The 25,230-nt window shown below is 40.1% G+C and overlaps 1 protein-coding gene across 5 annotated transcripts; it reads right to left on the reverse strand.

The window, feature by feature from the left end:
* Window positions 1-21: 21 nt before the first annotated feature.
* Window positions 22-25,025, reverse strand: ift88 (intraflagellar transport 88 homolog). 5 transcript variants are annotated; one of them, XM_079662860.1, is made up of 27 exons: window positions 24,804-25,025; window positions 24,413-24,475; window positions 24,139-24,198; window positions 23,997-24,050; window positions 23,711-23,774; window positions 23,422-23,491; window positions 23,199-23,289; window positions 22,920-23,024; window positions 22,453-22,555; window positions 22,017-22,363; window positions 21,413-21,483; window positions 20,805-20,891; window positions 20,493-20,592; window positions 19,257-19,343; window positions 18,917-19,103; window positions 17,174-17,282; window positions 16,725-16,875; window positions 15,148-15,263; window positions 14,668-14,720; window positions 12,178-12,243; window positions 11,964-12,070; window positions 8,207-8,270; window positions 7,591-7,677; window positions 6,459-6,476; window positions 6,235-6,285; window positions 3,318-3,422; window positions 22-950 (listed from the first exon to the last, which is right to left on the reverse strand). In XM_079662860.1, the coding sequence occupies exons 1-27, from the start codon at window positions 24,921-24,923 to the stop codon at window positions 829-831; spliced, it is 2,658 nt and encodes an 885-aa protein (XP_079518986.1). In that variant the 5' UTR covers window positions 24,924-25,025; the 3' UTR covers window positions 22-828. The 5 variants fall into 5 exon arrangements, with proteins under 5 accessions (XP_079518986.1, XP_079518988.1, XP_079518987.1 ...); XM_079662862.1 differs by lacking the exon at window positions 7,591-7,677 and having other exon boundaries at window positions 24,804-25,024; XM_079662861.1 differs by lacking the exon at window positions 6,235-6,285 and having other exon boundaries at window positions 24,804-25,024.
* Between the last annotated feature and the right edge of the window lie 205 nt (window positions 25,026-25,230).

Consider the following 25,230-nt stretch of genomic DNA (forward strand, 5'->3'; position numbering starts at 1 on the left):
ATTATGCACAGAATGAGAGAGTTTGGTTTTGAATAGACAAAATACTTTATTTTTAAAATTATATAACAACAAATACAAATAAATATTATACTACATATAAACATTTTGGAATAAGTATAACATGTAAAACCAAACAGGACCACGCATGGATGGATTACATAAATTGTTGATGGATTTTCCAGAAGGTTCCCAGGCTCACACATTTTAGTTGAAAATATTTCGACAGCGATATGTTACTCCTTGTTTTGGCTCTGTGCCCAAACACTGGGTTCAAAATAAAATAAAAAAAGGTAACATTGAGGTTAAAATGCAGACTTGAAATAAAGACCTTGTTTACCCCTGGGAGTACAGCATGTCCAAAAGGTGTATCATTTCCAAACACTTCGTCAGAAACCAATGTAAACAAAGTCAGACTGAAGTCAAACGTCAACACTTTCAATGCATTGGGATTGTTTCTTACATCTCAAGTTCATTCTATTGGAGTACAGAGCCAAAACAAAATGTCAAAAATATTTCCAGACTGCCAGACTCCTTTTCATTAGATTCATATACCCAGAACTTCCTCTGCCAAATGAATATGTATAAATATTGACGTTAGAAAAGGATGTTTATCAAGCAGATTTAAGGCTGAGGTGAGCGATCTGAAAGAGGTAAAGACATCTCACTTCTTAACTCAGGAGTGGAAAAGCAGAATCACATCTTTATCTAATAATATTCATTTCACAGAGTATAACATGCTTTGGTCCTGGGGTCTAGTTTGTGCTCTGTCGTTTCATAAAAGGTGACAAAGAACCAAATGTCCTGACAACACGGTGGAGTCAGAAGGAGTTACTCCGGCAGCAGGTCGTCTCCCAGCTCCTCGTCTGCGAAGTCGTCGTCCTCCACGCGTCTCTTGGCTCCCGTCTTCGGTCTCTCCATCTGCGGCCCCAGAGGGTCCACGTAGGACGCGTCTGCACCAGAGGAACACAAGCTTTACTCAGTATCAACATGTCCTGAGTCCCGCTAACTGATAGCATTTGGTCTTAGAAGTTAAACTATTATACTGTTATCATCAATATAGTATAGTTCTCAGATACAGAACATGTCTCTGAAGTGTTTGGCTCCAAACACCAAACAGGTCATTGCAGCATTACCCATAATCCCCTCTGTTTCAGCCCTGTTTCAAAAGTGCTGATTCTCTGTCTGTTACTTTAGATGAAAATAAGGAGCCCCTCCCCACGCCCCTCTGAGAGAGATTTGGTTCAAAACACAATAGTGCTCTATGAGGAGATTCAGGTGATAAGGAGGGGGGGGGGGGTTACCTTGGTTGCTGATTGGCTAATGGTTACACAAGCCAAAAAATCGTTATGACATCATAAAGTGGCCAAAATCTGATCAGCTCATTTTCAGACAGGTTTTTATAGAAATGGATCAGGACAAAAAGAGAGAGAATCTTTTTTCATGAAACTTAGAGTCTCTTTAGACAGAGGGGACACATGTTGATGTAGAAGAGACATGAAGAACAGGGGACACATGTTGATGTAGAAGAGACATGAAGAATAGGGGACACATGTTGATGTCGAAGAGACATGAAGAACAGGGGACACATGTTGATGTAGAAGAGACATGAAAAAGAGGGGACACATGTTGATGTAGAAGAGACATGAAGAATAGGGGACACATGTTGATGTAGAAGAGACATGAAGAAGAGGGGACACATGTTGATGTAGAAGAGACATGAAGAAGAGGGGACACATGTTGATGTAGAAGAGACATGAAGAAGAGGGGACACATGTTGATGTAGAAGAGACATGAAGAAGAGGGGACACATGTTGATGTAGAAGAGACATGAAGAAGAGGGGACACATGGTGATGTAGAAGAGACATGAAGAAGAGGGGACACATGTTGATGTAGAAGAGACATGAAGAAGAGGGGACACATGTTGATGTAGAAGAGACATGAAGAAGAGGGGACACATGTTGATGTAGAAGAGACATGGAGAAGAGGGGACACATGTTGATGTAGAAGAGACATGAAGAAGAGGGGACACATGTTGATGTAGAAGAGACATGAAGAAGAGGGACACATGTTGATGTAGAAGAGACATGGAGAAGAGGGGACACATGTTGATGTAGAAGAGACATGGAGAAGAGGGGACACATGTTGATGTAGAAGAGACATGAAGAAGAGGGGACACATGTTGATGAAGAAGAGGGGACACATGTTGATGTAGAAGAGACATGAAGAAGAGGGGACACATGTTGATGTAGAAGAGACATGAAGAAGAGGGGACACATGTTGATGAAGAAGAGGGGACACATGTTGATGTAGAAGAGACATGAAGAAGAGGGGACACATGTTGATGAAGAAGAGGGGACACATGGTGATGTAGAAGAGACATGAAGAAGAGGGGACACATGTTGATGGAGAAGAGACATGAAGAAGAGGGGACACATGTTGATGTAGAGGAGACATGAAGAAGAGGGGACACATGTTGATGTAGAAGAGACATGAAGAAGAGGGGACACATGTTGATGTAGAAGAGACATGAAGAAGAGCGGACACATGTTGATGTAGAAGAGACATGAAGAAGAGGGGACACATGTTGATGTAGAGGAGACTTGAAGAAGAGGGGACACATGTTGATGTAGAAGAGACATGAAGAAGAGGGGACACATGTTGATGTAGAGGAGACTTGAAGAAGAGGGGACACATGTTGATGTAGAAGAGACATGAAGAAGAGGGGACACATGTTGATGTAGAAGAGACATGGAGAAGAGGGGACAAATGTTGATGTAGAAGAGACATGAAGAAGAGGGGACACATGTTGATGTAGAAGAGACATGAAGAAGAGGGGACACATGTTGATGTAGAAGAGACATGAGGAGGTGGATTTTGCATAATTGGTGACCTTTAAAAAGCACACCTACATTCCTACACTAGATGAACAAAGCAGTGAGTCACGGTGAGTGCATGCATTCAAGAGCGTCTTAATGGCGGCTGCTTGTGGCTGAACGTGATGCTGAATACACAAGAGGACATATTATGCTAATTGATATGTTCTTATTAGTATTTTGTGCACTCTTTTGACTAAAATCCTCTGAATCAAAAGCAGAAGTTTTGTAAAGGACAGAAAATTGTTTTTTTAGTAGGAAAAGAGAGATTGAGTTTAATAAAGTCTTGATAAGTCATGTTTCTGGATAAAAGTTGAAAACAGTTCAGTCTGATTGACTTTGATTGGATCAAACGGTTCACAGATAGAAGAGAATAAATGAGATGCAGTTTATTTGATGTAATTGGTAGCAGAAGAGACGAGAGAGGACTTGTGACTCCTCACCTATTTCTTTTGGGCTGCTGGCCTCGTACGGCTCGTTGGATCCAGGAAGTGACCTCATCTTGGCGCTCAGACGCTCTCCTTTAGTGCTGCTGCTGTGGGCGCTGTCTGCACCAAACACACAAGCAAACACAAACTCAGGAAATGCTAATATACCCATTCCTGTAGTGACACTTCATCCTCATCGGGGCGTTGGAGCAGCCTGCATGTGTTTCTATATAAATGTCCGTGCATATATACTGAACACTAAGCCATGCCATTATTCAGCAGAAGACCTTCACTCCCCAAGACACACAGTTGATCAGAGAACAGCTGACGGATATGAAAGGTCAGACGCTGGTTTTTCTCACATTTGGAAAAGTCAACATGGTGCAGATGTGAGAGAGAGAGAGTAAGTTATGAACCGTCTGTGTATGTGGGGAATTTGTTTTTAGATGTATTGTTATTGTGGTTGTATAAATGTAATTGATGGATCTGTTGGATTCACGGTAGACCTTTAATACACTCGCTGGCCTCCCTTTGCTAAGTAAAGTATTTTTAGCTAAGTGAAAAGTTGTTTTGGGAAGGCTGAACCTCAAGATATTTGTCCATCCGACTGAACTGAATAACTCGCCCAGGTGTTATAAGATATCACCATTACCATCATCCAAAATATAACAGTCCCTGCAACACAACTGTTACGGACCTTTCTGAAGCCAATGCAGTAGCACTTCCTTTGGTTTGGCTAATTTAAAGCAAATGTACCTGCAGGATTCTTGCTTTTGAGTTTCCGTGGTTGAATGCACTGCTTAACGTTCAATTTGTAATGTAATAAAAGCAACAACTCTGGTCCTAATCCCTTCAGACAGAGAGCTGGTACTCCTTACGACACATGATGAATTTGTTTCAGAATGTGCGTCTGTGCTGCAGACTCTGATGACAGACTGAAGGACAGACAGGCAGCAGGAGCAAACATCTGGCTGCCAGGTAGCGTTGGAAACGGACGAGAGGAAAGGCAGAAAGCAGAAAAACAGGAAGGAGAAGGAGGCCAGATATGTGTCCGTTCCTCACGGCACTACACATCTCACAAGAGCCTCACAAACAGCTGGAAACCTCTGCCGGAGAATCTACTTTCCTCCCTATTTCTTCTCCTATTGGTATTCATAGGACAGCCCTTCAGAGAGCAGGACGAGATGACAACAGATTGGAAGCTAGGCTTAACATCGATCGTGTGTAACAGTTTCCACATTAAAGCTGCAATGTTTTCATACGCCTCCACAGCACAGAGGCCATAACATCTCTGTCAGGGGAGAATATCCATGAGTCAACTCTCTGGCTTTTGCACTTTCTGGCTCTTAAGTTAATCTGGAAAGTACTTGGAGAATGGTTATTGTTAGTCATTGGCAAAGGGAGAGGGAGAATATACACAAGTCAAGAGATTCAAAACTAGTTGTTTAGGTTCCATTGACCAACTTTCCCAGGTAGAGAAACCCTCAGCCTTTTCACACACTCGGTTTAGAGAGCTGGAAGTGTGCAGCCTTTACGGGAAAGAGGGAGAATTCTCAGGTGCTCAAATATCCTCCTGTGAGAGAGTTCTGTGCAAACACTGATCGAGTCCTCACAGCTGCCTGTCGAGAGGTTTCTGGAGCCGGTTCAAGGGTCTCAACCCAAACACTATACTGAGGTTTACACACAGAAAAACCCTCCTGCATGTCTCACTCAGATGGTATTAAGGTGGATTTCAATGTGTATCTTATAAACAATGATTGTGCACATGCTGTTCTGTTGTATTATGTTAAGACACTGGAGTAAATCCAGAGAGTTTGTTTTTCTATTTCTCTTCCATTGGAATGTGTCTCTTTCAATGAAGGAATAAATCAATCAACGATGCAGCTGAGTTTAAGAGCCAGGTTAGTATAATTGTTCTTCTCTTTTGTTATATACGTATATAATGAACAAAAATATAAACGCAACACTTTGGTTTTTGCTCCCATTTTTCATGAGATGAAATCAAATATCTAAAACATTTTCTATATACACAAAATAACCATTTCTCTCAAATATTGTTCACAAATCTGAAGAAATCTGTGATAGTGAGCACTTCTCCTTTGCCGAGATAATCCATCCCACCTCACAGGTGTGGCATATCAAGATGTTGGGGGGGTCTGGGGGGGTCCGAAAACCAGTCAGGTTTAACCCCAACCCTAACATGTCAGTGGGTGACATGTTAGGGTTAGGGTTAAACCTGACTGGTTTTCGGACCCCCCCAGACCCCCCCAATAAAGCAAAACTGCACGTTTCAGAGTGGCCTTTTATTGTGGCCAGCCTAAGGCACACCTGTGCAATAATCATGCTGTCTAATCAGCATCTTGATATGCCACACCTGAGAGGTGGGATGGATTATCTCGGCAAAGGAGAAGTGCTCACTATCACAGATTGTTTCAGATTTGTGAACAATATTTTAGATAAATGGTTATTTTGTGAATATAGAAAATGTTTTAGATCTTTGAGTTCATTTCATGAAAAATGGCAGCAAAAACAAAAGTGTTGCGTTTATATTTTTGTTCAGTGTATATATATATATATATATGATAACATTTTAAGCACTTCCGACAGGAATATTGCAAAAGTAATGCATCATTGCTTAAAATCCATGAAAACTTGCACGTTAGAAGTGATTTTGATTAAGGAACGTTGTTGTTGATTAATGAACGTTGTTGTTGATTAATGAACGTTGTAGTGTAATTTCATGTTACTGCGATGACAAAAAGGAGAGCAACTCCATTTGGTTCAGTTACAGATGATCAATTGTTATCAACGACAAATGAGAAATGAAATCAAGCACGCTACGTTTTTTTCTAAATGTCTGGTTGCCCACGTGTTCCCCCAGAACTATCCTACGAGTTTTGCTTAAATAATCTGTGTTGATGTCGTTACCTACCTCTCCCCGAGTCCAGCAGAGGACTGGTCTGTTGAGACTCAGGCTGAGAGACTGAGCAGCAGAGAGGAAGCAGAGAGAGGACAGGGGAAGCCGGAGGAGCAGAAAGAGAGATTACAGCGTGTCACTAAAGCACACGGATAGAACACCAAACGGCACAGAGAGAAAGAAGTGCAGAGAGCTGATCAGAACTATTTGTTGTCACTTTATACCTTTCATTCTCTCACCTGCTTTAACATCCGTCTCTGGTGTGTCGTAAGAAAGTTAGAAAGGGGTTTGGAGGTTAATTAAACAACGTCAAAAAGCGTTACAGCTGGTATTCAAGGGTTCACATTGAAGGAGTGTTACTGTAACTGGGTCTGGTAAAAGAAGACGTCAGAATGAAACAAAAGCACACACACACATCTGAGGTTTTCTGATCTAATTCATCAGGGGGGGGGGGGGGGGGGGTGTTGTCAGGGTGGAGCACATAACAGGTGCATGATATAAATGTAACTTCACTACAGGACTCAGCTGAGAGGAGGGAGAAAGCCGCGCCTTGTTACAGTTTTTGGCAACTCTGACAGACTGGATTGCGTTTGAAATGTGCTGATGAGCCAGCTTTCCACAGTCAGTGTGTGTGTGTGTGTGTGTGTGTGTGTGTGTGTGTGTGTGTGTGTGTGTGTGTGTGTGTGTGTGTGTGTGTGTGTGTGTGTGTGTGTGTGTGTGTGTGTGTGTGTGTGTGTGTGTGTGTGTGTGTGTGTGTGTGTGTGTGTGTGTGTAGTGAAGGAAGAAGGAGGGATCAAACTTAGAACAGTTTTCATTCTCAGACGTGAGCTAAGCCCTGACTCTCAGAGCTCTGAAACAGGGCTGCACAATTAATCAGAATATTATTGCAAAATAGACTAGTGCGATATCCATATCGTAGTTAGCACACTATTTGGTATAAACAAAATGTGTGAAATGATCTGAATGAAGTGTTGTGATGCTGCAGAGAAGTCCTGGCCTACAAACGTCAAACATATCTTATTGTTTGGTAAAGACCTTCTCTAAGAAATCCCACATTAATCAGTTTATGATGTTATTCAATGATAATTCTCTCTAATATCACAAATCATGTAGCAATTGCAGCTTCAGTCAATAAAACCAGTTCCAAATCGTGCAGCCCTGTGTCCTACAAAGATGTGAGGCTGCGTCATCTTCACTCATGCAGGAATTCACTGAACCAAGGACGATTTATATATTTGTATCTAAAGCGGGAAGATGCTCAACCTGCTGTTTGGAGTCACACTGGGAGTTACGGCTCTAAATCTAAACAATGGCTTCTTTATAGCGCTTGACGATAAATCTGACTAACAGATACTGACTATATTCTCCTACTTCTGTATACTGGGCTCAGTGTGTTGCTTAGGAGTGTATCCATAACGGCGGCCTTCTTAGGAGAGGAGACAGACGGGGAGGCGCCTGCTGTCCGGCAGCATGAGTGAACAACAGATACAAACAGAAGTGGGTCATACATGAAGAAATGGATCGATTGATTAAAACATGTGTAAATATGTGATCAGACCCTTTTGGCTGGACATGTTTTAACAATATAGCAAATTCCTAACTTGTTTGTAGATACCAAAACTTGACATGTACTTCTTCCTTTATTTTAGGAATACAAACATGCTTTTTTGTTTTGTTAACACTAATCATCATTTTGAATGTAAGAGCGTTCAATTCTGTCTAAAATATGTCAAATTTGATTGAAATCAGAGACTGAAAGCAAGCAGTTATTAGTACTTTGTGATACGGACACTTTTAAAACTTTACCAAAGAACGTTTTAAACATTTAACACTTCTTATGACAATAAAGTCAATTTTTGTAATTATCAGAGTTTGATTTGAGCGTGTTAAATGTTGCAGGTTTTCAAACTATTCAAATGGAGAACATATGAGTTGAACATGTTCAGACCAACACACAGCAGGAAGTCTGTATTTCACTGAGTCTCACCTGCACTCCCGGCGCTGCCCTCTCTGCGACCTCTGGAGCTGCTCTCTCGCCCCGACTTCACCCTCTGCAGGAGGAGAGAGAGAGAGGGTGGAGGATTAGGGATGATTAGGATTGACATGCAAACAAGGACAAATCTTAATGGTGTTTAACTTTAGATATAATGTCCGGCAGTGGCTCAGTCAGTAGGGGCTTGGACTGTGAGCCGTAGGGTCACCGGTTCAAGTCCCCGACCAGAACTAAATATGGAGTGTGGACTTCTACTTGGAGAGGTCCCAGTTCACCTCCTGCCCTGCCGTGGTGCCCTTGAGCAAGGCACCGGACACCCCCCTTCCCCCCCCCACTCCCCGGGCACTGTACAATAGCTGCCCACTGCTCCTAGTGCTACACTCCTGGTACTAGGATGGGTTAAAAGCACATTTCACTGTGTGCTCTGCATGTGTGAGCATTAAAGAGGGGTTCATCCCTCCCAATTCTATAATTCAATTTATCACAACCGCTTTTAATCAAATTACGTTTCTGTGGTGAGAAGACCAAAACATTTCGTTGTAGATTTTTGGATTGTGACGACAGCTCTTTCCAATGCTGAGGATTTGTATTTCTCTCTCCGTCTGTGTCTCATTAATAAGTCAGTCCAAAACTATTTTTATTAAAGTTATGTGGATTGTTATGGTAAAATAAGAAATCTAAAATAAACAAAACATTAGATAGAACAGGGATTTAATCCTCCTTAATCATTCTCTCATCATTTCACACACTGCTGTTAAATGATCAGGATCAACTCCAGTTATTTGGGAGATTGATGACTGAGTCTGAACTCTGGCTCTGGCTCTCAGGATTGTTCCTCTCAGCTGATTTAAGAGCAGCTGCTGATCCTCCAACTCCGTCTCTGATGGCACACGCCCCTGTTACTCTGAATCACGCATGTCTTCAAAACTGACCCCAGACCACAGGCCTTTCATGTACTATGGGTGTGGACCTTAAAGGTGGGTTAGGTAAGAATGGAGAAACCAGCTCGAGTGCGCTAGAATTTGAAAGTACACAACCGGAAGAAATCTGCCCCTTCCTTCAGACTTCCTTACAGAGCCCCTCCTCCAACACACACCAACGCGCACATGACCAATGAGGGCACGAGATAAGTTTGTGCACAGATGGAAGGTTGACAGGCAGGTAGGCCATCCAGTTACTTTAGCCGGGCCGGATCAGATGATTGGTCGTGCTTTTTACAGCGCCACGGCTTCCAGAGATGACATTTTTTTTATGTATTTATTGTCAAAGCATTTAATGTATTCATTGCTATCGGGACGTTAAGAGCATTCCATGGAATATAACAAAAAGTGTTTCTGAAGTGAATTACCTACCCCACCTCTAAAGCCACCATAGATAGATATGCAGAAATAATTTAAAAAGCACAATAAAAAATAAAGACAACAGTTTGACTATATTCCTGTGGTCCTGGTTTGGTCAAATGAATGAAAAAGTAGATTGATTTCATACATAACACTTTGTGTAGTAGTCTTGGCGAGCACTACTCATTAGATGTGTAAATGTTTAAAGAAAAGTTGTTTGAATGAAGCCTTTTTGTGGCTCCAAAGGGATTAGCATGACGTCTGATAAATGCCCTTAAATGATTTCACTTGAAGAAACAACCTTTGGGGCTAAAAACTAAACATGAAATAATGTTCTGCATCATATATTTTCACTTAGTATTTTAAATATGTGCTGTCTTGGCAAGCACCAGACCTCATCTTTGCTCGAGGCTACGGTTCAAAGCTGCATTAGCCACTACTAGCTTTAGGAAAAAAGTTGTGGGCGGCCATCCGCAGTAAGACAACTGCACACCACAATGTCAATGCTGAATATAACTTGGCAGTCCTAATTGGTATCTATCAGCAGTTACCAAAGAGTATCAGTTGTTTGCAGTCACTATCCCAGAACCAAGAAAGGCCAGAGAGTGGAAAACCAAAGTTAGGTTGCAAAACAAAAAGCAGTGTGTTCTCTGTGTTGGCTGTTGCTAGGCTCTAAAGGATAGAGATAAAGCTGCCTTTGGGTCAGCGTTCAAAACAATAATCCTTCTTGGAGATGCCAGAGGGGAAAAGTTGAAAAATGGCCCGTCGTTGAGAGTCTGGCGGTGTTGAAGAAGTGAAAAGGAAATTAAGGGAGTACTCTTTAAAGACAGGAACGATAACAAAGAAAAGATACAGAGGTGAACGCAACATTTCAGTGACTCTTTGCTGCTCCAGTCAACCCCGAAATGAAATACAGAGTTCAATCCCAGACCCAAAGTATGCGGAAGAGTCTTGAACATAATCGTCCTCAGTGAAGTAATGTTATCTTAAATGTCTGTTTCATGTCTTCTTTGTTGACCCTGTAAATGGAGCTGCTATGATGTAAGAACAATGTCAGACCTAATCCAACCGCAAAGTCACATCCTATCTTGTTATCGTTATGTTGAAGCAGGCCTTGAAAGATAATATTCAGGGTGTACAGATTTGTGTCAAAACCAATCTGTAAAAGCAAGCAGTGTTTGCCAATCGCCGGACGAGCACATGTCTCCAGTTACTCTGGGTTTAGTATCATAAACACAGTCTTTCGATTCAACCTTCGGAGAACACAGCAAGCATAATCATCTTTGCTGTCTATAATCAAAGCACTTATTGAATCCCTTCAGATGTGTCAGGTGATACTGAATGTCTCTCCAAACACAACATCTGCTTTAAAATGACCCAGTATTTGTATCAGCCAGGTGTCGAACAGCGTGTCCTCCGAACACAGTTGGATTCAGCTGCACTGGCCACTGACCCGTTTTATGGAAAAAGGACTCGTGTATGTTTTCAATTAGCGCTGGAACAGGTGAGAAGACGCCAAGACATCAGTGAGGAAAAGATGATTAATGAAAGGGCTGAAATATATGACTGCCAAACAACACGCTCAGTTACGAGGCTGAATAATGTTAATATTATAAAGATGTGTTACCCAGTTAAAATGTGTTCATCATTCATCCAGGCTGCTTGTGGTTATTATAGAATACATTTAGTTTAGAGGGGTATCGCTTTCTGTGGTTTTCCCTCTCCTGTGGTGTGTTATGTAGGTTTATCTGCATGTAACTAAAGAAATAAAGAGCTTTTTGAACACTAAAGGATTTAAAAATGTCACAGTAGACACACAACATACAGATATAAACATAACAATGTGTATAGTAGGGCCCCTTTAAGTCAACTCTGAAGTCAACATACTAGCGGTGTTTCAAATTAAACGTCATTTACACATTAAATCATAAGTAGGTTATAACTTTTGATGCATTTGGAGCCTTGGTAATTCAGAATATGTTTGATTTGATCTCCATCTTCAGTATTTAGCTTTCACTGATGTGTTCAATTCTTCAGCTCATTACCACAGAGCATTGGTAAAAAGCTGTGATATCTTTCTTTCTAGTGTTTCTGTTAGTGAGTTCTGTTTCTGCACATTATGAAGTTAGCTATGACTATTCAGTGCTGTCATTTAAAAACAGATTACTGCCAACTATCCACCTCTTCAACAAACTGCAAATATAAAAAACATAGCTTTCTGTGTCCCGTATCTTCCAGGGAAAGATCTATCAGACACAAAGTGATGACAACAGCACAAGCTTTTATAAACTACCTATTGAGTACATCACTATCAGGTTGCAGCAGCTGGTGATATAACTTCAGAATAGATGTTTAATGACACAAAAAGGCTTTAGGGAGGACAGTAGACTTTTATAGGCAAAATGATTTACCTGCTCTCTGATCTCCTTCATCTTCTCCACTTTCTTCAGCTTGGTGGCGTATTCCTGGACTTCATTCAGTCCCATATCTGTGCACAGCCTCACCAGGAAACGCAGGCCTGGACACACACACAGGTTTTTTGTATTTGTTATAATCAGTGAATCTATCATCTGCTGTTGATCAAGAGTTCTGTTGGGAAATTGTGGGACAAAGAGGAAGATTTACATTCCACGTTTTCTGGAAACTTTCGGTGAATGTCCTTATACGTTTCCAGAGCTTTCTGGTAGTTTCCTGAGAAGGAAAGAGAAAAGGGATCAGTGTTTGTAACTTAAACTTAGGTCATTGCTAGTTCCCAGCACCATCTCCTTTCGAATCGTCTTCCATTTCAGATCCATGAAGCTATTTCTGTTGAGTCCTTTGATGAGATCTCCACATTAGGTTGAATCATTAAAATGAAAGTTAGTTATAATCAAATATAATCAATTATATTCTTGTATAACCCAAAATGAAAATGCTTCATATTTTATGATTTTCTATATTTACAGTAAATAAGTGGTTTGTTAAGTTGAGTGTAAGGCCTATTATGGTTTATGGGTGTCGCTGATAAGAGAGAGGAGACAGTTTCTTCAGGGATGGGGCCTCCTGACTTTTTGGAGAAATACTAAGGCCCCAAAAATGTGTTTGTGCCATAGCCGAGAATAATATGTTGCAAGTCCTGCACACTAGAGGCCATGCCCAGTGGGGGGGGGGTTCCCCTGGCATGCTCTCTCTCCCGGTAAGCTCTCTCCCTGGAGAGCTGGGCTTTCCCTCTGTAAGGTTCTCTAGAACTTGGTATATAGGGAGGCTGTGGCTCAGTGGGTACTGTGCTGGACTTCGAATCAGGGGATAGCAAGTTTGAGCCCCACTGCAGTCAGCATGTCGTTATTTAGACACTTCACCTCAAATTGCTCCTGTGGGGATTGTCCACAGTACTGAATGTATGTAAGTTGCTTTGGATAAAAGTGTCTCACAAGTGACATGTAATGTAAATATTGCTCGAATTTCTTTGATGAAGCAGAGTGAATTGTTGGATGAAAGTTTGAAACTTTTAGATTCCACTGACCCTTTACGAGGAACCACCTCTGAATGTTGTCAGGCTATAGGTGTGAATGTTAACTCCGGTGATCCGTGAGGAGATTCCTTTGGATTATGTCGAAAGATTTTAATGTCAAAACTATGAATTAAGGTTTCAGATAAGAACATGACCACCGCATGATATGTTTTATATTATTGTCATATTGTAACGAGAGAAGGTAAAGCCCTGTTCAAGTGTAGACCAATTTTTCTTCAAATAAACTGATCCCACCTTTTGGATTGGGATAACTTAAAACGAATCTGTGCTCTCCTCTCCTGCTTGAAAGGTACGAAATGCACCCTGCCACACTCACACTTAGTTGGGGCCACACCTCGTTACTGATATCAAAATCCTTCGGGATCGCTTAAACAGATTTAGCGGGTCGTCTGAATTGAAACAGTAGTTAATTGAACCTGGTTCGTCAGGAGTTAAGCTGAGGTCTTGCTGACGTTGGTGGATCTGAGCCGAGCAGTAAACTTACATAGACTCAATAACTTCTGTTAGGTTAATTAGTAGGTCTGAGTAATTTGCCGGAATAAATGATCAGGCCTCCCGACTCCGACAACTTTAAAAGCAAACTCAAAACCCAACTCTTTGCATCTGTCTTCCTTGTATCACCTAGCTTCCATCACCTAGTTTCCGTTTATCATTACCATCACTTCAGTCACATGCTTTTATCACATGGCAATACTTATGTTGATGTATATTGTTGTAAATGTTTAATCATTTTTATGCTATGACGTTTGTATTTTGTTTTTGTCTTTGATTTTGTTTGCTTTGAACAGCCCTTGGAGGCATTTCTTTTGATTTGGGGCTATAATACAATTTGATTTGATTTGATTTGATTTATTTAACTTAGAAACGGACGGTTAGTTTTGCCTAAATGTACCTCTTGAAGAGACAACTTAACTTTACTTGATCCAGGGTATATGCAGGAATCCTGAAGTCAAATGAAAAACCTTTTGAGACCTTTTTTAAGACCCTCCCCATACATTTTAAGACCTCATCGCCACTTTGAGTTCTAACCGGTTACCTTGGCGACACACTTTACCTCACATTGACTATATACAGTATTGATTGTCCTTCCTCCTTATCTTCCAACCATTTGGACGCAGACTTGCATTTCCCCATAACGATGTTGCTTAGCAACCGGCGTAAACGGACCATCGCACGCTATCAAGCAGTCAGCGTGCGACGTCCTGTTCAGATGACGTCAAACCCAACGGGATGCCATAAATAAACTCCACAGAATCACACTACACACCTACGCAATGATTACATTCAGGCAGACTGTAGAATACAACCTCTTTGGACAATTGATATACTTATTGAAAACAAGCTACAAAATGTAAAACCTTGGAGAATGCCGTTTAATACTTTTTAATAGACTTACTTTTCGCTAAATTAATTTATCAACCTTTAATACTTTTTAAGACCCCGCGGACACCCTGTGATCAGAATAAACCTTTATCAAATATAATAAGAAATGCAGCTTGTGGGTTGTGGACATGATTATATTTAGTAATGTGGATTAAATCTACTTTCCTGTGATGTGTATCATGCTATTTTACTATAATATGAATTACAAGGGAACATCTTACCACTTCTCCTGTAGCAGCTTGCCACCATCAGCTGCCACTTCACCTGAGTTGGTCTGAGGAAGACAACAAAATACATCCAGTCAGTAAAAAAACCCACTACTCTACCCAAAACGTAATTTAGATTGTTAAAAAGACATTATTAAAATTCCTTTTTGATTTCAGCTCGAAGGCAACAAAACAATTATCAGTCCTCTTTGTTCAAGAAGAAAGAAAAATGACTTCCAGATGAAAACACGCTTCATGGTTGATGAAAGAATACTATCACGGCAATCAAAACAAGATGAACTAAATCAGGAATCACATAAACAAAGTCAGGAAAGAGGAGAAATTAAATATATTTCTCAAGATTAACTGTTGGGACTTGACTTCTGGCATTCATTCACATTTAAATTTGCCAGTTTTTGAACATTTATTTTACACAGATGTATTTGGGCTGTTACTTGTCATGCAATACCCTTTCAATAAAAAGTGGTTACATACTGTATGAGTGTGGCTCTTTCAAAGAACTGGATGGCCTTCTCACAGAACTGTGTCTCGATGTAGTAAGCCCCGAGCCACTCGATCACATCGATGTTGGAGGGGTAGTACCTGAAGGACTGGACAGCAGCACAACATCAGAGCACTGAACTCTGACAATATTGATATATCTATGATCAATCTAGGAAAGTTAATTTTTTTGAATTTTTATCCGGTTGTTTGGATTAACTTAAAAATAGATTAAAAAAAGTGTATATGATTATATGAAAATTATAATAACAATAATGATAAATACTATAACAATTATAATAACTATTATCATAATTACCTTAATTATCAGTTTACATAAAAATAGGATGAGAAATGAAACCGTCTTGTTATCTGAACCTGGACTTGTAGGAACTTATTTTTTATTCGTTTTACTTTATTTTCACCCTGGAAATGGATGTATGTTTAAAAATGTTTTTATCTGTGTGAGTATTTAATGACGGAATGATCTTTTATTTAATTTATCCTGCAACAGGATGACTAACGGGAGGGCTACCTCTGTATCAGGGTTGGCGTAATGGGGGGTCATTCGCGGGCCATGCCCCCCCCCCCCCAAACAAGTCACTGTGCTACCCCAACGCAGGCCAGGCAAGCCACTTTGCCATTTTATTTTTTATCATATTATAGGTTAAAACGTTTCCACTAAATGTTTTTTGCGTGAAATAAATCAGAAATAAAGAATTAAAATACAAAACACAGCCTGAGGTGTGCTCGCTGCTGCTCGTTGATTGGTGTGTTTCTTGACCAATGACCCGCGACCTTTGTTTTGTTGTCATTACGTGGCTGACTGTTTAGTTGTAAACCCAGTGGCGATCTGTTCATCTGTTATACTGATTATACAGTAAAGCCATCAAAATATAATATGATACAGAGAGTACAAGTACTTCTGGGTCTCTGGGTTTCATTCAAGCTCGGCTCTGTGTATGGCACGAGCGCATTTTGTTGTTGTTAGCATCTGGTTAGCTAGCTATGCTAACGGTGTGGAGGAGAGATAACTACAGCTCAGTGAGGTAAGGTCAGGACTCTGTCAGTGTTTAGATAGTTAACTTTAGTCTAAGTTATCTCAGTGGGTCTCAAACGGTTTGGTTACCATTTATGTAAACAATTATTTCCGAGGAACACCTTTATATGATCATTATAGCCTAGTTATACAAAAATAAGAGAATAAATGAAAAACAGGTATGAAATACTATGACAGTAAAACAAGAATAGAGTTTAAAAGTGGAGTGATTTGTAAAATATCCATAAAGAAAAGGAAAGTATGTTTACAGTTCTGTTTCATATGGATGTTGAGAAACAAGAGACTTTACAGCATGAATTTAAATTGAAGTCGCGTTGGTGTTTGTGTGTTGGTTGTTGACGGCAGTGTGTGCCCCCCCCGTGGTAAATGATTTCCCCCCCCATTCGATTTGTTCTAGAGCCGACCCTGCTCTGTAAACCTTGCTTTCTGCCCTCCCGCTTCTTCTCATCTTGTTTGTTTTTAGATGTCTAAATTGTTGAAATAGTAGAATAAAGAAATGTTTATCTCTCACCTCGTAATAGTACTGGAAAGCCTGGGATTTGTCCCCCTCGCTATCGTAGAGCTCTCCCAGTTTGGCCAGTGCCTGGGGGTCGGTGTGAGTCACACTCAGGACCTGAATCAGCCACTCGATCGCCTGCTGGGGGTCCTCCAGAAGCTCATATCTGAAGCCAATGATTTAAGGACCAACAGATGCTCAACCGGGACTGGAAATAAATCAGGTTTGAGTATTTAAAGAAAAATGCATGGGAGCCAGGTTTCTGGGAAGGTATTGATTTAAATGATTGGCTTTATTACTAGAAAAGTATGCTGTATGATAGAGTTACGTTCAATAACATCTGAGAAGGAAGGAGGGAGTGGATTAAGTGCCAACTTTGAGAATCTCACGCTACAATAGTTTGAAGCATTAACAGACAAACATGTGACAGATATACCAGATGTCTTTTTTCATCAGTAGGATACAGGTTGGCCAGCTGGTACATGACCTGAGCGCTGTTCCTCAGGATGGCATGGAGCTTCAGGAAACAGTCCAGAGCCTCATCCAGACGATTCAGTTTCTTATAGGTCAGACCTAGGAGTGGATAGAGATTAAAAAACAACTTTAAATTAAAGGTAGGCTAGGTAAGAATGGAGAAACCAGCTAGAGTGCGCTAGAATTTGAAAGTACGCAGCCGAAAAAAAATCTGCCCCTTCCTTCAGACTTCCTCACAGAGCCCCTCCTCCAACACACACGAACGCGCACATGACCAATGAGGGCACGAGATCAGTTTGTGCACAGATGGAAGGCTGACAGGCAGGTAGGCCATCCAGTTATTTTAGCCGGGCCGGCTCAGATGATTGGTCGTGCTTTTTACAGCGCCACGGCTTCCACAGATGATATTTTGTTTATGTATCTTTTGTCAAAGCATTTCATGTATTCATTGCTATCGGGACGTTAAGAGCATTCCATGGAATATAACAAAAAGCGTTTCTGAAGTGAATTACATACCCCACCTTTAACTTTAATATATTTAAACGTACTTCCGATGAGTTAATATGTTCGTTATCAAGCTTTTTCTCGGACAAGATGAGATGGCACTGAAGTCCTAAAACATAAACTGTGAAAATATTAACAAACAATATTATCATAAAAAAAAGACTATACTAAAAATAACATGTTTTATAAAATCACTTTCGTGCACTAGTTAAAAGCTAAATCTGAGACTAATTTGACACCATTTTAAAAGTCTAAAACTTGACTAAAAAAGAGGTTAAGTTTTTACTATTATACTACAAAACTTTAAATGGACAAGGCCCCAGCTACATTGCTGACTCTCTAATAAACTACACACCCGCCAGAACACTGCGATCATCAGATGCAGGTCTATTAGAGGTCACCAGAAAGAGTCATAAGAAGATCGCTGATTCAGCCTTTGTAAACTACGCCCCACAACTGTGGAACACGTTACCCAACAATTAGGGAAGCCAATACGTTAGGCATTTTGAAAAGGCAGCTTAAAACCCTATATCTTTACCAAAGCATTTTACTGATTTTACACTATTATACTGCACTAATCTCTGTGATTGACATTGCACTATTTCTATGTTTTATTCCCCTTTTTTTTTTTTATTATTTTATTTTATGCTTTGCTCTTGCTGCTTGTTTTACACTGATTTTATGTTTTATTTCTTACTTATGTAAAGCACTTTGAACTGCAATCCCCTGTATGAAAGGTGCTATACAAATAAAGTTATTATTATTATTTCAACATAGTAAATATTACTAAGGATAGGAATCAAAAAATGCTTCTGTTATAACCACAATTCTTCCCCTGAAGAAGGCCACACATCAAGTCCTTGCGATGTACTTTACAGTAGGTTGACATGTTCAGATGTATTCTTTGGAGAAATGTTTTTATGTTATTTGATTGAATCTAAATAAGATGTATACTCCTGCTCTGTGCTGCTGAACTTAGACTAACTTTGATCTGAACATGAGAACATGATAAGACTTACAGCTAAGTGTATGAACTGACCAATCAGGAGAGCATGCCTCACTAAGCGCTAAAAGGATGATGGATCAAACATCAAACTTCTCTAATTCTTCTTGAGTGATCGCCATGAAATTCCCGGATTATTCTTGCAAAATAAGAGGGGGCATGATGTTGTCAAGCACTCGACTTGTTGGACATGAAACATGAGCTGTATGATGGAGGTGGATGTTACCCAGGTTGTAGAGGGCCTCGGTGCAGGAGGAATCATTCCTCAGAGCTTCTTTGTAGAACTCTGCAGCCTTTTCATAGTCCTGCTTCACAAACACCGTGTTTCCTTTGTTGATGAGAGCAGCGGGGTTGTAGCGATCAGCCGTCATGGCGAGGTCAGCGTATCGGTCAGCCTGGTCATAATCCTTCTCCTGTAAGCGGGGAAATATAACACAGAAAAAGCACGCGATAGATAATGAGACCAGTAGTTCAAACATCATTTTAACACAAACGTTTATCTTCAAATGTAATCAACAGCAAACACCCAGTGTCCTTTAGCAGATATGTCTATGAGAGGATCTTACCAGGAAGTAGAGGAAGGACAGGTTGGTGGCTGCAGCACTCTTCACTCTGCTGTCCTTCTTCTCAAATGTCTTCAGAGTCTCCACTGCCTGATAACACAGGATTAGAAAAACGGTCAATTTATAGTTAAAGTAATTCTGTATCAAGTAGGTAACAGACAACTTCCCCAGTATGTAAAACACCTACAGACATTCAACAAACTGATTATCATTATGGTTTATACTGAGCCACTATAAATTCAATCGTTTTCATAAATGCAAAAGTCAGAATATGTCAAATATGTAATTGCATTTTTTTTTTTTTTTTATCAGACATGTCACTTTTTGTAATTAAACTATCCACATTTAACTATTGTTATGCCACTGTAGGCGCATTATATACTGTGGATATTTTATTGTGTAATAATTATTACAAACCCCTAACTAGGTTTCACCACCGCCACGGTCTATCAACAGAATACAAGCACCACACACATGCATCAGATGTATAAGGAATACATACAAATATATTTCTTAATATATAACCATGTGATTTTAAGGGAAAACATATCTACAGTCTAAATGTGAACATGTAAACAGAGGGCACACATACCTCAACCTTAGTCATGCAGATGGGAAGGAAACAAGACAGAAAGCAAAAGGGAATGGAGGGCAATGAGAAGGAAGTGAAACAGCATTAGCAGGAGAACAATTACATATAGAAACAATCGCTGGCCAATAAGTGTACGGAAACACTACTTTTTTTTTTTAAATGGAAAAAAGATGGGAAAAAATATATAAAAAAGGACAACAAAGACCAGATCAGCAACATTTCACATTTGTGTAAAAGGGGAATACCACTCACTTTATCAATGAATACATGTAGTTGCTACTCTGATGACCAATGAGGGCACGAGATAAGTTTGTGCACAGATGGAAGGCTGACAGGCAGGTAGGCCATTCAGTTATTTTAGCCGGGCCGGCTCAGATGATTGGTCGTGCTTTTTACAGTGCCACGGCTTCCACAGATGACATTTTTTAATATATTTATTGTCAAAGCATTTAATATATTCATTGCTATCGGGATGTTAAGAGCATTCCATGGAATATAACTAAAAGTGTTTCTGGAGTGAATTACCTACCCCACCCTTAAGCATTTGTAAACAATTATAGTCACAAATATTTGCTCAATAGTGGTGAGTGAGGTTGAGTAAATTGAGTGGTATTGCTCTTTATCTTATTATTGAGTCAAACAGTCACCTGGTTGAAGTCCTTCTGTCTGAGGTAGGTGATCGCTTTGTTTATCTCTAGATCGTTGGCGAGCTCGATATACTGAGAACTCTTCACTATGTCCACACACCTAACAACAAACACAACAAAAATAAGTGTTAATTATGCATGTATAAATATTTATTTTGTGTACTGTTCATTTGACCAATTAACCAGGCACATGCAAGCTGCATTTTTATTTTGTTTGCATGTGTAAGTTGATCTAATGTATGATGTGTATTGTATGCCCTCTGGTGTTAAGATTTAAAATTGACAAATAAAACAAACATAATAATAACAAACCAGTCAAATCCGGTAGCAAAAGATGTTTCAATGGCAGGAGCGATGAGCTTAGCTGCGGTCATGATGTACTTCTCAGCCAGGACTTTGCTATATACAGCGTACAGGGAGAAAACAGGACACATATTTAGGACATCAAACAGAACAATAACACAAATATAAAAACAAGGGTATGCAGTGGGCTGGGGGTTTGTTGAATAAGAGAACACATGAGGGGTGTAGAATAGATAGAATATGGAGGGATGAAACCCTCTTTAATGGTCACACATGCAGAGCACACAGTACACACAGTGAAATGTGTTCTCTGCTTTTCACCCATCCTAGCTCCAGGAGTCTAGTACTAGGAGCAGTGGGCAGCTAGTGTACAGCGCTCGGGGAGCAATGGGAGTGAGGGGGGAAGGGGGGTGTCTGGTGCCTTGCTCAAGTGCACCACGGCAGGGCAGGAGGTGAACTGGGACCTCTCCAAGTAGCAGTCCACTCTCCATATTTAGGTCTGGTCGGGGACTTGAACCGGCGACCCTACAGCTCCCAGTCCAAGCCCCTACTGACTGAGCCAGTTCCGGATGTACACGGATGATCATGTTTGTTTGTATTGTGTAAAGTTTTCTTACAGATTTCTCTCCATCTGGTGAAGCTTGTCATTCTTTATGGCTTCGATGACCATATTTGAGTCGTTGTCATCCTGCGAGAAAAGACAGGACAGGGTTAAAATGAAGATACTAAGACAGGGAATGTCCATGCAGTCGTCATAGGTGTAAAATGTTATTTGGTCAATCATTAACTGCATTTTCAGCCAAGTAACACACATATTTGAGGCTTTTTTGTTCAAAGTAAATTCATTTTTGTAAGATCAAAAGGGTTCTGTAATATAGTGTTCTTGCAGCCCAAAAAAATGCTGGTATTGCCCCAAATTATTGGGTAAATATTGTAATAGGAAAAAGTAACTTTCATTTGCAAAACAAAATACATTTTCTAAAATGTAATTCAGATTTTTATTTTTTTATTTTTAATCTGATTAAAAAAAAAATCTTACTCATGTTTACGTTGTTGTCCTGCTGTCCTATATTACTGGTTCTTCATGAAATATAGTATAGTATACACAAACAGACATAGCCATTTAAGACATTCACACACTTGCAGTGCGAACACAAACAAGGAGAGAAAAGACAAACAACCCTTTAAATAATTATAAATAAACATATTACTGCTGCTCACATTAGATGGAATGTACTTGTCTTCATCGTCGATGCCCAGAGGAACAGAGATGAGTTTCTGAAAGGCCTTCTTCATCCTCTCCCTGTCTCCGATGGCGTAGTAACACAGGATGAGATTAAAGCCCGTCTTGATGTTGGGGCTCTCGCTCATGATGTGCTCAAAAGAAGTGATGGCGTCTGAATATTGGCCCATGCGGACAAAAACCACGCCGATATCCTGCATGATCTTGATTCTCAGTTCTTTGTGAGCGTTGGAGATCTGATCCAGAGCCATCCGGTAGAACTTGATGGCTTTGGGGTAGCTCTTCTGTTTCACGTAGATGTTGGCCATGTTGACTTTCAGGCGTCCTGGATCGGACAGCAAAGATAAAGTTTGTGGGGGGGAAATCACAACAAAGGTGCAACTGATCCATCGCATAATGTCACATTCTGCTCACCTGCGTTACTAAACATCTTGTTCTTCACGATGACCTGGTAGCTGTTCAGAGCCTCTGGATACATTTCATTGTTCGCGTACTGGTTGGCAAGGTTCAGCAAAACCTGAAGATAGCAGAAACATTAAACATTTCTAAATTAAATAATAAAAACAGACAGGAACAGATTCAAGAATATAGAGGCTCATTTTCTGTGAGCTGTGCCTCCATACAGTAGCTGATTTGTGAGGTGAAGTAAGAATTAAGATTACATAACTTCATCACCAATGACCTCCTCAAACGCACCATTTATTGTATCACAGATAGTTACTTAGAATGTAAAACTAGGGGCTTTTTTTTATTAAGTAACTAATAAGAAAGAAACACGCTTAAGGAGTGTTCTTTTCCAAAAGGGGCTTATCGTGTAAGAAGCAAGTACTGTTTTATTATATAGCATTTGAACATCTTTGTAATACAGCAGATGTACTTACAGAGTAGGTGAGGTCCAGATTGATGTGTTCAGCATTGCCAGATTGTTCCCTCTGTCTCACCAGAGCTCTCTCCTTCCTCCCCGCCTCTTTGGCTTTTTCAAGTGCCTGCAGAAACACATCAGTAACATGACATACAGTAAGGAGACATGCACCTGCCAACATTTTAGGTTGAACAACTCCTGGCAGATAATGTTTTACTTCCTCACTTGAAGACCCTTCCCTCCGAATAAAAACAGCCATTCTTACTACACAGTATGTTAAAGGATGACAGAGTCTGACCAGTTGTAAGGCTCCAATGCTCTGTGCCATACAGCTCTCTTCTATCAGGTCGTTCACTTTCTTCTCCAGGATCTTGATCTTCTCCTCAGGCCTGCAAGAGCCCAGACACAGCATTAGCAATGTTTGATAGTGTTGCTTAAGACATGTGACTTTTTGCTCACAGAATGCTTAGGGGTAAAACGCTAAAAAAAACACTGAAACAGTTAAAAGAGAGACAACTCACGTGTCCTCATTCTTTCCTTCAAGTGGAGGAGCAGGGCCTTTGGACTGGCCCAGAGGGTCAAAGGCTGAGCCTGAAAATACAAATTCAAACTAATTATTATACCATAGGGTTTACATAATAACAATCAAATAGGGAAACACAGGTTTATTTATAGAAATTGCATAATAACTTTTTTCTTTTGCCAAAATTGGGCTTTGGCCCTCAAATAAGGGAGCCTTCTATTTCAATACACCTTTTTAAAGTTTTAACAGTGACAAGAACGTTCTGTATGTGACTGCCTTGAACTCACCACGGGTCAGGGAGGAGGTGTAACCGGCTGCTCTGACTGCAGTCATTGGTCGGGCTGCTCCATCCTGTCACATTCAAAAACAGAGCTGTAGTTAATGTTGAGCACTACACTAAGGTGCTATAGAGCCTTGAGTAAAATCATGATATTTAAAAGGATGTCAAAATACACATGACTTCACTCCAAAACCCTTAACATTGCATTAAAAATCATGACGCATGAGTACTATGTCAATAAGATTCATTACTGTCATGTAATATACAATGCATAATCATTAAATTCCTCTCACCTGCACAGCTCCAGTCATAGGTCGGCCCATTGAAGAGGCCAAAGGGATCCGAGCCTGAACAAAACAATAAATATTAAAACATTTCATTTTAAACAGGCTTTTCCAAATATCTTCTTATATTATTTCATGTCATTGTACTTACTCCAAATGCAGTAGCTAACGGTCGAGCTCCAATGGCAGTGCCAGGAAATTTAGCAGTCATCTGAATAATTAATAGATATTTAGCGCATTTATAATGTTACTTCAAATTTCACTAAAGCCATCACATAAAAGTTGTAGAATTAGAATGTAGTATAAACTCGAAATACTGATGTTAACAATGTACGTAAGTAAGTAGCAACCTCAAAATTGCACATAAGGGCAGTAGTTGAATAAATGTATCACTAAAACACAATAACATTACAGTCGGTACTTACAGGAGGTCTCCTTCCATGACTTGTCCTTACTGCTTGTTGAAATCCCACATCATTCTCCAACTCCTTGAAAATTGGTGAATAATTAGTCTTAAAACTTCAAATACACATTTTCAAATGCAATTTATATTGTATTGTATTGCAGTGCTTGATGAAACATTGTATTGATAACATTTTCAATGAGTTGGAACTGGACTTTTTAATTAATGTGCACTGTCCCTGTTAAATACAAAATAATGAATATTAGATGTTGTGCAAGCAATTTAGTAATTAGAAATAAATGTATCATTAATTGGTATCATTGTTCGCTGTAATTACACTTGAATGCTAACGGATTTGAGCTAACTACATGCCAACTTCAGAGCGAACTAAAATAGCATTGATGCTAACTTACTTCGGAGTCAAATGTTGGATTATAGTCGTTGTAACCCGAATAAATATCCTCCTCCTCCCCAGCCAGATGCACATTTTCCATTTCTCTCTCCCTGCTGAGGTTGTGCAACAAAACGCTCATTAAAATGACAAAAAAACAGGTATCTATCGGATGTAACAGCGAAGATTAGTTTGTTGTCGTTTCAGGATAAAATCCCAGAATTCAACGCGGCGTGGGAGGGGCAGTTCAGAGTTTCTAACCTCTGATTGGTCACTTACATGTCAATCACCAATCTTCTTTTACATGATTGGCCAAAGTTGATTTCATCCGTTGCTAGGATACAAGTGCAAGCTACTCGTTGGGTTTTAGGCGTTTCTAGCTCCGTTTTAGGTTTGTCTCAAATTAAAAGCTAGCGTTATGTTTTTATAACATATAATATACCAGTGCA

The sequence above is a fragment of the Notothenia rossii genome, assembly GCF_949606895.1.
Source record: "Notothenia rossii genome assembly, chromosome: 2".
NCBI classification, from domain to species: Eukaryota; Metazoa; Chordata; class Actinopteri; order Perciformes; family Nototheniidae; genus Notothenia; species Notothenia rossii.